This window comes from Melanotaenia boesemani, chromosome 12, assembly GCF_017639745.1.
Source record: "Melanotaenia boesemani isolate fMelBoe1 chromosome 12, fMelBoe1.pri, whole genome shotgun sequence".
In the NCBI taxonomy this organism is placed as follows: domain Eukaryota; kingdom Metazoa; phylum Chordata; class Actinopteri; order Atheriniformes; family Melanotaeniidae; genus Melanotaenia; species Melanotaenia boesemani.
Genome location: NC_055693.1, coordinates 1,004,408 through 1,023,188, shown reverse-complemented (window position 1 = coordinate 1,023,188; position 18,781 = coordinate 1,004,408). Strand labels below are relative to the sequence as shown.

At 42.3% G+C, this 18,781-nt stretch overlaps 1 protein-coding gene across 4 annotated transcripts in view; it reads right to left on the bottom strand.

Moving 5' to 3' along the window:
- The window catches only part of ccdc141 (coiled-coil domain containing 141), a 70,811-nt gene that overhangs the window by 26,699 nt on the left and 25,331 nt on the right, over positions 1 to 18,781 (bottom strand). For all 4 annotated transcript variants that reach the window (XM_042002365.1, XM_042002366.1, XM_042002369.1 and 1 more), the window contains 4 exons: positions 18,460 to 18,589; positions 12,612 to 12,731; positions 8,894 to 9,250; positions 5,895 to 6,074 (listed from right to left, as the gene is read on the bottom strand). In XM_042002365.1, coding sequence (XP_041858299.1) covers positions 5,895 to 6,074; positions 8,894 to 9,250; positions 12,612 to 12,731; positions 18,460 to 18,589 — 787 coding nt within the window. The remainder of the gene's footprint in view (positions 1 to 5,894; positions 6,075 to 8,893; positions 9,251 to 12,611; positions 12,732 to 18,459; positions 18,590 to 18,781) is intronic.

Below are 18,781 nucleotides of genomic sequence, written 5' to 3'. Positions count from 1 at the left end.
TGGTTCCAACCTAATTTTGACTTAATTCCAACCCAACCTCTACATAATCCACACCTAATCGCAATATAATCCCAACCTAATCGACATATAATCCCAACCTAATCGCAATATAATCCCAACCTAATCGACATATAATCCCAACCTAATCGACATATAATCCCAACCTAATCGTTGGGTCTCTCAGTCAGGGCGTACTGAGAGACCGTCTCCATGACTACCAAAATGCTGTTAACCAGGCCAGGTCTCAGTATCTCTCAATATAGTTTCCACCAGTTGTAACTGGCTGAGGGTCTAATTTAGTATCATTCACACTGTCATTAATCCTTCTGTTGATGGTCTGAGAACTGCTACACAGTTCACCTATAAATATTTTAACTATTTTAACAAAACGGGCTTTGTTACACGAACACAGACTGTACATACAGCGTGTTCAGGTATGTGTCCTCCAGTGGCCTCTGCTGTCGTCCATCAGTTTGATGGTGTTGCTATGGCAACTTGGACAGCATCATTCCATGTCTTCTGACTTTCATTAATAGCTGCTTAAATCCAGGGTTAGGGTTTTAAATTAATTCCAACCCAACCTCTACATAATCCCCACCTAATCGCAATATAATCCCAACCTAATCGACATATAATCCCAACCTAATCGACATATAATCCCAACCTAATTGCAATATAATCCCAACCTAATCGACATATAATCCCAACCTAATCGACATATAATCCCAACCTAATCGCAATATAATCCCAACCTAATCGCAATATAATCCCAACCTAATCACAATATAATCCCAACCTAATCGACATATAATCCCAACCTAATCGCAATATAATCCCAACCTAATCGCAATATAATCCCAACCTAATCGCAGTATAATCCCAACCTAATCGACATATAATCCCAACCTAATCGCAATATAATCCCAACCTAATCGCAGTATAATCCCAACCTAATCGCAATATAATCCCAACCTAATCGACATATAATCCCAACCTAATCGCAATATAATCCCAACCTAATCGCAATATAATCCCAACCTAATCGCAATATAATCCCAACCTAATTGCAATATAATCCCAACCTAATCGACATATAATCCCAACCTAATCGCAATATAATCCCAACCTAATCGCAATATAATCCCAACCTAATTGCAATATAATCCCAACCTAATCGACATATAATCCCAACCTAATCGCAATATAATCCCAACCTAATCGCAATATAATCCCAACCTAATCACAATATAATCCCAACCTAATCGACATATAACCCCAACCTAATCGCAATATAATCCCAACCTAATCGCAATATAATCCCAACCTAATCGCAATATAATCCCAACCTAATCGACATATAATCCCAACCTAATTGCAATATAATCCCAACCTAATCGCAATATAATCCCAACCTAATCGCAATATAATCCCAACCTAATTGACATATAATACCAACCTAATCAACATAATCCCAACCTAATCGCAATATAATCCCAACCTAATCGCAATATAATCCCAACCTAATCGCAATATAATCCCAACCTAATCGACATATAATACCAACCTAATCAACATAATCCCAACCTAATCGACATATAATCCAAACCTAATTGACATAATCCCAACCTAATCGACATATAATCCCAACCTAATCAACATAATCCCAACCTAATCGCAATATAATCCCAACCTAATCGACATAATCTCAACCTAATCTCAAAATAATCCCAACCTAATTGACAAAATCCCAAGCAATCCTCGACATAATCTCAAGTTAATCGACATGATCCCCACCCAACCTCGACATATTCCCAACCTAATACTGACATAATTCCAACCCAACCTTTACATAATCCCACCCTAATCGACATTATCCCAACCTAATCTCGACATCATGGTAATCTTGAGATAATCCCAGCCTAATCTATGACATGTTATATTCTGATCATTTAAATCACATAATCCAGTTTAATTTTGCATTGTATAAAATTGTAATCATTTCTATAATTTACTGACATTTCCAATGCATCTCAGATGTTTTATAACCTGTGAATTAATCTCATCTCATTGCCAGATAATTTAATCTCCTTCAGTGGTTTGTCTACTAATCCCATGTTCTGTGGGATTACGATGGTAATCTCATGTTAAATTGTCACATTTCAGCTATTTTTACTTAATGTCTTTCTGTCATGATTTTAGGATTTTGATTTAGATTCTAGTCTTGTCATGTTTAGTTCTGGTTTCCTGTTTTATTTTGTAGGTTCATTCCCCTTGTGTATTGTGCTTTGTTCTGCTTCCTGTTCCTTAGCTCACCTGGTTTGATTTTTTCATTCACTTCACCTGTTCCTTATTAGTCCCTCACTGTATTTATAACCCTTGTTTTCAGTTGTCCTTTGTGAGATCATCTGTTGTGTTTCCTTTGTTTGGCCTCCTAAGTGTTTCTTTAGTAAAACCTTTATTCTTGTACCCATCTGCCTCCTGTCTTCTCTGTGCTGCATTTGGGTCAATTTCCTCCTCAAATCACGACACTTTCATTCCATCTCATCATATGCTGTCTAATAATCTAATGTCATTTAATCTGATTTAATGCTAAATTATTTGGTTTAAATAAAAACTGATATTTTTTTTAGTTATTTTTATTCCATTTTTTTTTTTATTCAATTCTTTTCTTTTTTTTCTTTTATCAACGCTTTATCGGAAGCATGTCGTTGACTTGTTACTGATCAGATGTCACGTCATCTCTGGATTTTATATTCATTACAGAAATCTTAAGAGAAAATGTTTAATTGTAGATTAACTAAATATTTGCATAGGTTTTAGGTCATTATCTTTAATTTTCCAATGAAACATAATTTCCTCCTTCCCAATTTAGAAGATATGAGAAGTATTCCACCAGCGTAGCTACAGGAAGCCAGGCTGTATCAGGAAAGCTTCGCCTGAACTAACACCAGCTCTGAATTAAGGCTCATTCGTTCCACTAACACATTCCAGCTGCATCTAGTTGCGGCTAATCCCAGCGAGGCTTACATAGCCTGGCTATGTGGAGGTCCTGAGGAACGTAGGAAGCCCTGACGACTGGATGGTGGAAAAGAGGAGCAGCAGGAAAAGAGAGCAAACCGAGAGCTTCATTTTCTCAGCAGCTGAACAAAGAAAGCTGATGGAGGTCTGTGATGGCCGCCTAGGCAGCCACACACTGAGCCTGGTCAGGTAACCTTTTTTCTTTCAGTTAAATCATTTTATTTGTAATATTTACCATTTCCTTTATATTTCACATTTTTCTTAACAAGTTTGGCAGGGGGGGGTTAACTGATTGGGTGCACACTTTTAGTTGACTCATTCTTGTCACCATATTTTGGTTTATTTTCAGTTAATATGCATTTTCTTTGAGTTACTAGTTCCTGGGGAAGTTGCTGTGTGGGAGGCCCAAGCCTGCTAAGAGTCCCAGCTGAGGTGGATCTCCATTGATGAGGCTACAGCCTAATTGGATTCATCCATCTTGCAAAAAGATAGTGGGAGAGGGGTTTAGATCTTCTATTGTTTTGTATTACTTTGTTCTTTATGTAAAAGTATGATTATTTAGATTTGTTTCCCTAATGAGTTATGAATCTAAATTGTTTAAGTTCTGTTGTGAATTAGTTAAGTTTATTAAGTTAGCTGAAGATGGTTATGTTATGTATTTCCCTCTTGTGTCAAAATGGTCTGATCAGCCAGTGTATATAGTTTCCCTTGTGTCAGTTTGTTAGGTCAGTTAGTTTTCAGTTCCTTATGTTGATGTTCTGTTTAGTTGACCTCTTTTAAGGGCCCAGAACTTTTTTACTTAGGAATTTGTATTTTTGTTGTTTTTTGGTAAAATTAAATGTAAAAAGACTTTCTTTAAAAAACCTCCTGTGCTCTCTTCATCCTTGGCCTCGGTCCCTCACAAGGTCAGTGACGTGCGGTGGGTTCATGGCTGGTGAGGCACCGACTCCTCTGGAGTCACATTTACATTGTAAGAACAAAAAGAACTTCTTGTTTCACTATTCATCCACCAGCATGAAACTACGCCCCCTGGAGGTGAGACAGAGTACTGCTGCCTCACCTGCTGGCTTTTCTCTGCTCTTTATTGTAGATCAGCAGGAATAATTCTCTCACACACACATTAAAGACGTTACACACACGGTGGAGAGTCATGGTGTAGAACACATATTTCTGTAACGTTCATGTTGGACATGCTGAGGACCAGAAACGCGTCATGAACCCAGTTTGTACTGGATCACCAGTCAGAGGAGGTCCAGCTCACCACGGCCTCACCCGGGATTTCTGTCCTGGATCTGATCCAGAAATCCTCAAATTCTGCTGAATTATATTGAAAATGCATTTTTAACACAGATCAGTGGAAAATATTATTTTATATACTTTATTCTTTTTTTTTTTTTTTTTTTTTTTTTTTATCATGATGCCTCTCCTGACAGTAGTTGATTCACCGTCCTGGTTCATTTCTGGTTCCTCTGGTTATAAATCTGTTAAATAAAGCAGCTGATTGTCTCTGTATGTACCGGCCCTGAAAACTGTGGGTCTGGAGGTCTGAATGAAGCGTGCGCCCTCTGCAGGGTCATTAATAAAAGGCCAAGCCATGGTAACCAGAAAGGAAGCCTGTCTCTATCTCTATCTTTCTCCGTCCATCTCTTTAGACCAGCTTTCTCTCTCTTTAAACACCCTCGGCCTGTATGGACGGGGCTCAGCTGATCCCAGTTTTACTGGTAGCCAACCAGAGGCAGTGGAGGTCGGGTTCCTGAACCTGGGGAGGGTTAATAAGGTGTTAACTAGTTTTAATGAATACCATGTTCGTTTTCGTTTAATTTCATGTTCAGTACGTGTATAGTCGTGTTTCTTCAGTTAAACTGGCGCTGACAGATTTATGAAGTGATAACAGGTGTTTCTTGTTTTATACCAGAATGAGGTGGAGCAGTTCTACCAGGTGGAGCTTTCTTTAGGGAGTCTGTATCAGACCTTTGAGACACAGCTAAGCTAAGCTAAACGTTAGCCTGCCCCCCAGCAGGCTGGTTCTGGTGCATCAGTTACCATGGTTACTCAGCAGCATTCACATAAACCGCGTTGAAGGAACTCTGGATTAAATGAGCCAGACTTATCAAGGTAAGCCCGGCTTCCCTTCATCCGGCTTCGTGGAATACCTCCCAGTGCTTTCTGTCTGTTCCAGCAGGGAAACACAACAAATGGATGGAAATTAGTCAGATATTGCTTAGAAGGAAGCAACACAGCTTTGACATTAATCCTGCTGACTTGTTTCCTTTTATCTAATGAATCCTGAAATTTATATTCCTCATCACATATTGGACATTTTCCAAGCAGTCTGTGACAGACGAGGCACGAAGGAAGAAGAGTCAGAAGATTTTGCTCGAGTTGACAGAAATCTGCTGCTGACTCTACTGAACCAAAGAGAAAGAGAACCCCGGGTTCACCTGTGTTACAAACAAGGAAACAGCAAGGTGAACATCATCATTTGATGGCGGAGCTCAAGGCTCATCCAGATAAATCCGCCCTGGCACCACACGGCTGCTTTTTTATTTACAGCTCTATAATCTCTGCGTGAAGTTTGGGAAAGTCTGGGAAGTCAGACGCAGCTAGAATGACCTGATCCTCCATGTTGGGAGTGTTTGCAGACTGCGCTGGTCAGTCAATGAAACCCTCACTGTTTGGTTGTAGCGCCATGCGACAGCAACAAACGCTGAACATTTTAAACTTTCTCGTGTCGCAGGCCCCCGTATGCACGTCTGTGTGAACGAGTGCAACCTTTCACATGCAGGAAGTTCTACAGGAACTGATGGAGAAGGAGAAACGTTGCCTCCTGTGTGTCAAGCCCATGACCAAAACCACCGGATCCCATCACTGGTTACCATGGTAACAGCCTGGATGCAGATGTTTCCAAGCTCTTCAGCGTCGAGGACCCTCTGCAGAGTTTGCTGCCAGCAGGTGTCCACCCTGGTTTTACTGGTGGCTTCCTCCTCATCCTCCTCCTCTTCTCCTCGTGGCCCCCTCTTGGACATGAACCTCAGGTCCTCCATCTCCTTCTCCACCTGGACAGCAGAAGACTGTTAGGAGACACCTTCATCTTCATCACAGACATCAGCAGAACAGTGATGAGTTAACTGTACCAGTTAACCACTGGTAGAAACCCAGAGAGCTGCTGGTTTATAATAAAAAGCAGAGAGCTGACATTAACACCACGTAGATACCTGGCACAACCCTGATTTTCAGCTAAACAAGAAAAACCCAGCCACTTTCCATTATGGCAACACAAAGGAATCCCTCACCTCCACCTGTTTGAAAATAACCAGTTTAGATCATCTAACACACTGGTCCAGAAGGCTGGGTTGGATAGAGGGCAGTTTTCGCAATACCAACAACTAAAGTCCACAATTAAATTAAAAACTGGCACAAATGATTCACTTTGTTCTTCATCTCTAACTGAAAATATCATGAAAATGACTCATTTTAGAAAAATAGCATCTAAACTCTATGAAATGATATCAAACTCAGACACCACAACATCTAAACGGGAAACAGACGAGCTTTTCTTCCAGCCCGATGTTTGTAAAAATATTTTGTCTATGACTAGCAGATGGTAGATGGACTGTCCTTTTACAGCGTTTTATATGTCACACACACATTCGTACCCGACAGGCACATTGGGAGGCAGCGTGTGATTTAGTGTCCAGATTTACAACAATACAAAATTATTCACAGGACTCACATCACTCAGAAAAAATGTTTCAAATGGGTTTTTTAGACAGACACCTGTACACACCCCTCAGGCGGAGGCGTAGCCATCATTTTAGAAGTGAGGGAGACAAATTGCTTAGAGGTTGATTGAGTGATTTATCATCCTCTTGCATTCAATCCTTAACAGCTAAAGAACCACATAACCACAAACAGCACAGCACCAGGGAACCAACTTTAGTTCTTTAAAATGAAATACTATCAAAATTGTCTTTCCAGCCAATCCTTCCTTACCTCCACAGATAAGCGTGCAGCTTCACTCCATCATGCTTGTGCCTACGTCTTCTACCAGGAATCTTGGTGTCATGGTAGACAACCAGCTGACCTTTAAGGACCATGTTGCCTCGGTTGCTCGATCTTGCCGATTTGCTCTCTACAACATCAGGAGGATCAGACCCTACCTGACTGAACACACGGTCCAGCTCCTGGTCCAGGCTCTGGTCATTTCACGCACTGACTACTGCAACTCCTTACTGGCTGGCCTGCCTGCATGCTCAGTTAAACCTCTGCAGATGATCCAGAACGCAGCAGCACGTCTGGTCTTCAACCAGCCCAAAAGAGCTCATGTCACTCCGCTGCTAATCGCTCTCCACTGGCTTCCAGTTGCAGCGCATCAGATTCAAAGCTCTGCTTCTGGCTTACAAAACAATAACCCAAACGGCTCCGGTCTACCTCCACTCCTTAATCCAGAGCTACACTCCCTCTCCACAGTTACGCTCTGCCAGTGAAAGACGCCTAGTGCTCCCACCACAAGGTGGCGCTACATCAGTAGCTAGACTCTTCTCCTCTGTTGTTCCCCGGTGGTGGAACCATCTACCAAACTCCGTCCGATCCGCAGAGTCCTTATCCACCTTTAAAAGCAAGCTAAAGACTCAGTTGTTTAAGGAACATTTCCACACTTAGCTTAACTCTTCTACTCAGAATGAGTTAGAAAGATTTGTCCAGCTCTTTGGTTCAACCAGGTACTGAAGAAGCTGCTGCACTTACAAGATGATGTTGTGTGATGAAATCGTGATCTTGTATTTAAATAAAATGACTCACAAAAACTACAAAAAAAAAAAAAAAAAAAAAAAAAAAAAAAAAAAAAAACACACATATATATATATATATACACACACACTGCCTCCAGCACTACATGACAGCACCTGGTCCACCTGGACTCCAGCAGTCTGACCACCACTTAATGATGACGTCCATCTTGTTTGAATTCATGCTGGTGTTATTCTTTCTTTCAAATGTAAGCCGCTTTGGATAAAAGCGTCGGCTAAATGACTGTAGAATCAGACCTTTGAGACACAGCTAAGCTAAGCTAAAAGTTAGCCTGCCCCCCAGCAGGCTGGTTCTGGTGCATCAGTTACCATGGTTACTCAGCGGCATTCACATAAACCACGTTGATGGAACAGAACTCTGGATTAAATGAGCCAGACTTATCAAGGTAAGCCCGGCTTCCCTTCATCCGGCTTCGTGGAATACCTCCCAGTGCTTTCTGTCTGTTCCAGCAGGGAAACACAACAAATGGATGGAAATTAGTCAGATATTGTTTAGAAGGAAGCAACACAGCTTTGACATTAATCCTGCTGACTTGTTTCCTTTTATCTAATGAATCCTGAAATTTATATCCCTCATCACATACTGTATATATGATTTTATGATTTGTGGTGTTTCAGAGTCAGTTTCATCAATCCATCTTCCAGAACCATTTTACTGGATATTCTAGAAACTTTTCTGTCTTTATTTGACTCCAGAACAACTTTTACTGGGTGACTTTCTGCAGCAGAATACAGATTTCTCTCTAAATAGGATGACGTTTGTTAGCGAAGAAACTGAAGATCATTGTTAAACTTTCTACCATCAACAGTCAAACATATGAACCAACTAACCAATCGACTAATTACCAGATCAATCATTTAAGCAACTAATTAATGTGTCAATCAACAAACCAACCGATTAATCATTAACCAATTAAAGCGCACGTTTTTGTCGTAAATGTTCTGACTTTTGTGGACGTAAATTTGTTTATAATTTTCAGTTAAGTGGTGTAAATGTGACGACTGACCACACGGTGGCGCTGCTGAAGAGAAATACTGATATGATGGTTCTGTTACTGGGTTCTAACCTGCTGAGCGGCTCTGAGGAAGATAACGAAGGGCTGCAGCGTCTGTAAGTTAGAGCGGATCTTCATTTCCAGACTCTGCAGCTCCTTCAGAACCAGATCCACTCGACCGGAGAGCTCAGGACTTGGTGGCCCAGTTGGACCAGCTGTCAGTGTCCTGGACTGGGTGGTGCCGGTTCTGGTCTGTGTTTTGGGCCCACCTCTCCTCAGCTGCTCCGTCAGAGCCTTCAGAGTGGACGGCTGTCTGCTGGGTTGGCTCTGAGGCTGGGACCCGGAACTACTGGTTCTGCTAGCTGGAACCTGCAGAGCTTGGAGCTGATCCAGGATCTGTTTCAGGTTCTGAACATCACAACCTGCAGACTGGACACAAACAGCAGACACCTGGTCTGAGATGTTAAAACTCATCAGATTTGGTCACCATGGTAACTGTGGGCTGTTTCACAGATGATTAATGGTCTGTATTTATACAGCGCTTCACTGTACCTGGAATTATACCCAAAGAGCTTTACATCACATCACATTCACCCATTCAGTCTTGCACAAGTTTATGTCGTCATAAACTCGACTTGGCCGAGGATCGAACTGGCAACCCCTCAGGATACAAGACAACCGCTTTACCTTGCTGAGCCATGCCACCCCATGAGGAGATGATGAATTAAACCAGAACTTCCTGTTTATCCCAGCTGAATTTATCCTAGACTCTGTTTATCCTGTGCAGCCAGGTGCTCTCGACCAGGCTAACATTCAGGCTAACATCTAGATAACAGTCAAGCTAACAGTCAGGCTAACATCTAGATAACAGTCAAGCTAACATTCAGGCTAACATCTAGATAACAGTCAAACTAACAGTCAGGCTAACATCTAGATAACAGTCAAGCTAATATTCAGGCTAACATCTAGATAACAGTCAAGCTAACAGTCAGGCTAACATCTAGATAACAGTCAAGCTAACAGTCAGGCTAACATCTAGATAACAGTCAAGCTAACATTCAGGCTAACATCTAGATAACAGTCAAACTAACAGTCAGGCTAACATCTAGATAACAGTCAAGCTAACATTCAGGCTAACATCTAGATAACAGTCAAGCTAACAGTCAGGCTAACATCTAGATACCAGTCAAGCTAACATTCAGGCTAACATCTAGATAACAGCCAAGCTAACATTCAGGCTAACATCTAGATAACAGTCAAGCTAACATTCAGGCTAACATCTAGATAACAGTCAAGCTAACATTCAGGCTAACATCTAGATAACAGTCAAACTAACAGTCAGGCTAACATCTAGATAACAGTCAAGCTAACAGTCAGGCTAACATCTAGATAACAGTCAAGCTAACATTCAGGCTAACATCTAGATAACAGTCAAGCTAACATTCAGGCTAACATCTAGATAACAGTCAAGCTAACAGTCAGGCTAACATCTAGATAACAGTCAAGCTAACATTCAGGCTAACATCTAGATAACAGTCAAACTAACAGTCAGGCTAACATCTAGATAACAGTCAAGCTAACATTCAGGCTAACATCTAGATAACAGTCAAGCTAACAGTCAGGCTAACATCTGGATAACAGTCAAGCTAACAGTCAGGCTAACATCTAGGTAACAGTCAAGCTAACATTCAGGCTAACATCTAGATAACAGTCAAACTAACAGTCAGGCTAACATCTAGATAACAGTCAAGCTAACATTCAGGCTAACATCTAGATAACAGTCAAGCTAATATTCAGGCTAACATCTAGATAACAGTCAAGCTAACATTCAGGCTAACATCTAGATAACAGTCAAGCTAACATTCAGGCTAACATCTAGATAACAGTCAAACTAACAGTCAGGCTAACATCTAGATAACAGTCAAGCTAACATTCAGGCTAACATCTAGATAACAGTCAAGCTAACAGTCAGGCTAACATCTAGATAACAGTCAAGCTAACATTCAGGCTAACATCTAGATAACAGTCAAGCTAACATTCAGGCTAACATCTAGATAACAGTCAAGCTAACATTCAGGCTAACATCTAGATAACAGTCAAGCTAACATTCAGGCTAACATCTAGATAACAGTCAAGCTAACAGTCAGGCTAACATCTAGATAACAGTCAAGCTAACATTCAGGCTAACATCTAGATAACAGTCAAACTAACAGTCAGGCTAACATCTAGATAACAGTCAAGCTAACATTCAGGCTAACATCTAGAGAACAGTCAAGCTAACATTCAGGCTAACATCTAGATAACAGTCAAACTAACAGTCAGGCTAACATCTAGATAACAGTCAAGCTAACAGTCAGGCTAACATCTAGATAACAGTCAAGCTAACATTCAGGCTAACATCTAGATAACAGTCAAGCTAACATTCAGGCTAACATCTAGATAACAGTCAAGCTAACATTCAGGCTAACATCTAGATAACAGTCAAGCTAATATTCAGGCTAACATCTAGATAACAGTCAAGCTAACATTCAGGCTAACATCTAGATAACAGTCAAGCTAACAGTCAGGCTAAAAACCAGAACAACATCTAGCCTAACATCCAGGATGACATCACAGCTAACATCCAGGATGACATCACAGCTAACATCCAGGATGACATCACAGCTAAAATCCAGGATGACATCACAGCTAAAATCCAGAATGACATCACAGCTAACATAGGATGACATCACAGCTAACATCCAGGATGACATCACAGCTAAAATCCACAATGACATCACAGCTAACATAGGATGACATCACAGCTAACATAGGATGACATCACAGCTAAAATCCAGAATGACATCACAGCTAACATAGGATGACATCACAGCTAACATAGGATGAAATCACAGCTAACATCCGGGATGACATCACAGCTAACATCCGGGATGACATCACAGCTAACATCCGGGATGACATCACAGCTAACTTCCGGGATGACATCACAGCTAACATAGGATGACATCAAGGCTAATATCCAGAATGACATCTAGGCTAGCATTCAGGCTCACAGCAATTCTAACATTTAGGCTAACAGTCAAGCTAACATCCAGGCTAACATCTATGCTCACCGTCAGGCTAACAGTCACCATAAAAGCCAGGCTAACATCCATTCTAATGGCCATGCTAACATCAGGGCTAACTATCAGGATAACAGCTAGGCTAACAGTCAGGCTTACATATATACTAACATCCATGCTAACCACCAGGGTAATAGCAGGGATCTCAACTCTCATACATTGTACATTGTGTTTGAGAGACATGTATTTTAGCTTGTTCACACAAATGTTTTCAAAGCACCGTAACAAAAAAGAAAGCAAGGTCACAGAACAGCTGAAGAAATAAAGCTTTGTGGACTCTGCATTAAGAGAGTGTTCTTTCCTGGCTGTTGCTACGACAACAGTGTTGCTGCTGGCCTGGATGATGTGTTTAACTCTTCATATTTGTAAAGATTAACAGTCTGCTCCTCCATGGGGAAGTAGCTGCTCTGCAGGGTTCCTCCATGTCTGCGATTGGTCAGATGTTGCAGACTCCGCCTCTTTTTTTGTGAGCATGCACTGATCCAGATGGAAAACCCTGGGTTGAATTACCGAGTTGATAACCAGCTTCGTAGAACCACTGATCAGGATTCTGAAGGTCTGGGTAACCCAGGTACCAGAGAGACCTCCGGGTATGTTAGTCCTGCTTCCTGGTTCATGGGCCAGGTGTCTCTGCAGGTGCATTTGTGTGTGCGACTGTGTGTGTGTACCTGAGCCTGGTTGTGGAGCTGCAAGTGTGTGTCCAGAGTGTGTTCGGTCTCAGAAAGCTGCCGTACTTCTTCAGAGCTGTTTGCTAACACAGTGCTGCTCTCCTGCATCCAGATGCTCACCTGAAACAAAGATTTCAACCAGGAGACAGATTTAAACGGGGACTGAACTGGAACACATTCCCACCAGAAATGTTCGGGGGCAGGATTTCTGAAAAAATGTCCACCTTCCTTCACAACAGCTGCTCACTAAAGCTGCATTAATAATTGTAATTCAGAAAAAGAAGTAGTTCTAAGAGGAAACAACACAGAGGAATTCAGGAACTCCTGTCATCTCTGGGAATATCTGGGATAATAAACCTGGAAAGACTCCCGTCAGTCACATGTCAGTGTTTCTGTTTCACCTGATGATTCTTCAGGAAACCTTTGCTACAGTCATGATTCTTTTCCACCTTCTTCTCTTCTTCTAAATGTGAACCAGAACCAGTGATGGAAACTAGAGGTGTGTGAAACGACCAGACACCAAGTAAATAAAACGCAAGCATTATCAATACCGATGCTGAAACCTTTGTTGGGTCGGTCAAAATGTACGAAATGCAAAGAGATTAATCTATGGAAATATTTCATTAATGTTTTAATGCATGAACAATAAAGTTATTACACCACAAACATCTGAATGTGGCATCATCTCGGACAGAGAAGCTGAATTTAGATGTCTTGTTTCAGCAGTGAAAACACTTTATCCTCCTTATTTAAGAAGTTTCTGACAGTTTTCAAGCCTTATATTAAAGTATCAATGTTATCACACTAGTATCGATCAGTATCAATATTTGGACTGCTCCGCCCACTACTAATGAAAACATGGTTACCAGTGTCTATGTTTAGTCTCTACATGTTTTATTTCAGTCCATTTCTGACTCACTGTGTTTATACACCACCCGACCAAAAGAAGTTTCCATCCGTTTGGTGGAGCCAGATGGAAGAAAAACAGCAGTAGAGCTCAGGACCATGTTTAATAGTGAAAGTTAGAACATTTCCACATGAACAATGTGAAGGAACTCAAGGGACTGAACGGCTGTGGAGCCAGAAGAAAACCACTAACCAGTGAGGCTAACCAGAGAAAAAGGTTTCAGGTTGCTAGGGAGCATAAAGACTGGACTCTGGAGCCATGGAAGAAGGTCATGTGGTCTGATGAGTCCAGATCTACCCTGTTCCGGAGTAATGGAGCATCAGTGTAAGAAGAGAGGAGGATGAAGGGATGCAGCATCATGTCTACTGCTATTGTACAAGCCTGTGGGGGCAGTCTATGATCTGGAGTTGCTGCTGCTGGTCAGGTCTAGGTTCAGGTCTAGATTCAGCAATACTATGTGTCCAAAGAATGAGGTCAGCTGATACCTGAATATCCTGAATGAGCAGGTTATTCCATCTTCCCTGATGGCACGGTGCAGGATTCATGGGGTTCAGACTGTAAAAGAGTGGTTCAGGGAACAGGAGACATCATTTCCACACATGGATCGGCCACCATAGAATCCAGACCTGAACCCCGTTGAGAATCTTTGGGATGTTCTGGAGAAGGCCTTGTGCAGTGGTTGGACTCTCCATTATCAATTGGTCTTTGTCAGGTGACGTAACGCTTGGGACAGCCGCAGTGAATTGTGGGTCGAATTGCCATTTTGGGTGGTTACTTGTGAACAACTTTGCTTCCTGCAATATTGTGCATCGTCTTTGCCTGCAGCTTTATCTTTGATAAAATGGGAGTCTCGTGTTGTGTGAAAGGCTGTCATACTAAGTCACACAACTTTAATGGTAGAAAAGTTGGCCACAACATTAGATTTTTTGCAGTTTCCCACTTGGAAAAGAGCCCATGGACAGCAGGCCGAGGCGTGGGATGGCCTGGGTCGCAGCGGTGAGATGAAGGACATCACTTTCACCAACACCATCTCCCTTTATGCGTGTTTGCTCTTGGCATTTTCATAAAGGCAAGTAGGAGTGAATGATTTTAAATGTACAGGTAAACAAGAATGCATAGTAACACAAATAAGTATCGATGCGTGAGAGTTTCTCTTGTGCCCTGAGAGATCTGATGGGATGGTTAACTGGTCTGATTAAGTGGTTAACAGTGTGAAACGTAATGGAAGCATCCAGTGTTAGTTTTTAAATAAATCCAAACATGTGATTGCAGGTCAACCAGCTTATGAAATGATGGAGGATGACCCAGACTGGGCTTCATCCCTGCATCTGGGACACACATCCTGCTCACACCTGCATGAAGCTGCCCCCACCCCCCGAAGAACACAGTGGTGCTGAAAAAAATATTTGTTTGTGCTGCTTTGGTTTTTAAGATATAAGAAGTTTATTATGGGAGAATCATTGCACTAAGCTGTTACTGAATTAACTGACGCAGTGAGTTATGAAGGGAGGCCTTCTTGCGGTTAACTGGCTGTTCGTTAATTAGTCGGCCGGAGTTTTCCAGCTCATTCAGTGGCAGCTGCAGAGCTCTGTTCAGGTACACGGTGACCTGCCTTTTTTTTAAAGATAAAGTGTGACGGTCTTATTTTGTGGGTTTTCCTGTTTCAAGACCAAGTTTGTCCATGCTACCAGTGAGTACTTAAGTTTCGTTCACCTGTTGTAATAATGAGTAAACTGCATTTATTTGGCCGGATATTGCTGCTGTTTCAACATATAAAGACGTGCAGCCCTAAATGTACCATTTTCTCATCTATTTCTAAGTCTTGACTGTTCATATTCCTTTAAAGCTACGTTAGCCGTGTTACCAGCCACATGTCCGCCAACTAGAAAAAGGATTGACATGAATGAGAAAGCTGCCTTGCTTGTAACCTACAGAGTAGAGGAAGTTCAAAGTAAGACAGGAGGTGCTGGACATGAACCATGATAACTCAAAAAGGATGAAACTGAAATGGCTTTATGAGCACAATTTAACATAGTGGTTTTATTTTTATATTAAGTGTTTATTATTGATGCAGATGGAATGGTGGGTCTGAGAAAATGCTGTCTGAACACAAGATGCTGCTTTTTATTCCCAGTTGGGATCACGTGCTTCGCCTCCACCGCATCACTTCGCCTCCACCGCATCACTTCGCCTCCACCTCATCACTTCGCCTCCACCGCATCACTTCGCCTCCACCGCATCACTTCGTCTCCACCGCATCACTTCGCCTCCACCGCATCACTTCGTCTCCACCTCATCACTTCGTCTCCACCGCATCACTTCGCCTCCACCGCATCACTTCGTCTCCACCGCATCACTTTCCACCTCATCACTTCGTCTCCACCGCATCACTTCGCCTCCACCGCATCACTTCGCCTCCACCTCATCACTTCGCCTCCACCGCATCACTTCGCCTCCACCGCATCACTTCGTCTCCACCGCATCACTTCGCCTCCACCGCATCACTTCGCCTCCACCTCATCACTTCGTCTCCACCGCATCACTTCGCCTCCACCGCATCACTTCGTCTCCACCGCATCACTTCGTCTCCACCGCATCACTTTCCACCGCATCACTTCGTCTCCACCGCATCACTTCGTCTCCACCGCATCACTTCGCCTCCACCGCATCACTTCGTCTCCACCTCATCACTTCGTCTCCACCGCATCACTTCGCCTCCACCGCATCACTTCGCCTCCACCGCATCACTTCGTCTCCACCTCATCACTTTGTCTCCAACCATCGGGCTCGCTGCACAACACAGCCCCAACTTTAACTTGTCACCCAAAACAAAAATGAATCTCATCTTCCAATCTTCCCAAACAAAACGTCCTGATTTCAATAGTGATGCGTATAAAAAAATCTCACGTTTTTTTCTGCACTGACGCAGCACAAACGATCGAGACTTTTTCCACGGTGGTTTGCGTGGGGTGGGGGGGCAGCTTCACGCAGGTCAGTTACACCCACAAACGCTGCAGGACGAAGAAGACGGATGAGCTGAGGAAAGAGACGCTGCAGCAGCAGAGATGAAGTCCACCAGGAAGCAGACCCTGGAGATCTACAGACCATGAAGAAGACTCCTGATGCTGGAGAGGAAGGCTTCAGCTACAGACCAGAGAGGCTAGAGAAGATGGAGATCAGCTGATCAGAGGATGAGACACATGATGATGATGATGATGATGATGATGATGATGATGTATGTGTAAAGTTACACACTTGGAAGTTTTCTTTTCATATTTCTTCACGCTGAAACGTGGGAGATTTTTATGTTTTTGTATATGACTCAAACATGAATAATAAAGTGTGTCAAAGGCATTTTTGAAGTGTTTTGACTTTTCGTTGCGTCTTAAGCGCGTAAATAACCAGCATCCGTTTTGGTAATGAAAATTTGTGGAGACAAACACTTGATTAACCAAAGTTTAACTTTTGAGATATGTAGTGTTTATTAGAATTCAGTCATAATAAACAGTAGCAGCGCAAGGTGAACAGATACAATATGCACACGGCAGGTAATATAAATAAAATCACTGACAACCGCCTCCGGCTGAAACAGCAGAGCCACAACACGTGTCCGCTGTCCGAGCCGGACATGCGCCGTGGCCTGGTGACATGGCTCAACGATGACCAGAGCTTCAGCGGAGACTCGGTCAGGTGCTGGGAGGACCTGTAGACACACACCGGCAGACAAACAACAACCGTTTACACCCGTTTGCTTTATTTAGCTTCATTTATAAGGACGTTTATATTATTACAGTTTCTGTTTACAGGCTGATGCCAGACTGACGTGTTAGCTTCAGTAATTATGTTGTATGAACATGTGGAGGATTATTAGAGCATTTAAAACTTTTTCTGAGTTATGTAATATTAATATGAAGTTGTTTCTTTTACAGCATTGTAAAGCACATGAATCATTTCTGCTCAGAGTTTAAATAAGTAAAGAAAACAGATAAAACCAGTAAAGTAACTCTAACCAGCATCATACCTTCACTAGCAGCAGGTGAGCTTACCTTTGCAGTGAGACTGTTGTTCAGTCCTGCGGTGGAAGTGTGAACAGATCTGCATCCAGACATTCCTGAATGTCTGTGAGCTTCCAGAGATTTGTAGTTTCTGAACTGTTCATACGTGTAAACACTGATACCATAAACGAGGTAGCTTATGTCCAGCGATGAGGTTGGAGGTAGTAACGTAGCATCGGAGCTCCGTTCCTTATCTGTGGGGTCGTAAGGATCTAAGTTACTGATTGTTGATAATTTGGCCAAAAACCGATCTCGGTCTCCTTGACAAACTTGTTCCTGTACGGTACCCTCTCATCATTCTTCTTTTTCTCCATACTGGCGACTGAGTAAACGGTTTTAAAACGTACAAACTAAAATGCTGCTCCTCCTGTCTTTGTTGTTTATATCCGAGGTTCATCCAAAATGGCGTATGACCTTCAGCTAGTTAGGTCACGTGTCTGATGCAGACCCATACCAGATCTTGGAGAAAAATGAATGCAACACTGGATTGAAATAAACTTTGTGACATTGCAGAAGCTTATCGAGATAATGCAGAAGCTCCTGGAAGCTGCTGGAGTCGGAGATAAAGGAGCTCCAACCTTTTTTTTTTGGTGGCAACATTTTTATTTATTTATTTTTTGTAGGAAGGGTGATAAACTACGGTAACAGGTACGTGCATACAGGTACAACAGTGTTAAAACAGGAAATTTATTCATTTAGAAATATGGACATAGAACTTATTGTCACCACATGCTTTCTTCCCAGGGACTTGGACTGAACCCAGCACCGATCTTAGACCCTTCTATTAACTCTTTAAATAAATAAAAGTGTTTTCCTGACAGTTTACACTCAGTAAATCACTGTGACAACAGGAAACCAAACACCTTCAAGGAAAAGAAATCATCACCTTTTTCTCAAGGCATTCAAATGCCATCAGCAGCTGCTGCCTCTGATTGGTCAGGAGGATGCAGTGGGCGGAGTCTTCTCCATGTGGCATTCCATTTCCCAGCATGCTCTGCAGGTCTGCCACCTGCCCGCTACCAGTGAAGAAGAGAAGAAGAAGACTTTATGTTGATCTCAGAGTCAGAAAACAAAAACAGCCTGTAAACAAATATTCCAATTTGGTTTCCCTGGCAACCGGTAGAGCAGCTGCTCTGGATTCTGCTGGTTCTGACCTAAATGGACCTCAGCTAACTGCATCAATTTCTAGTTCCAGGGCAGAACATGTC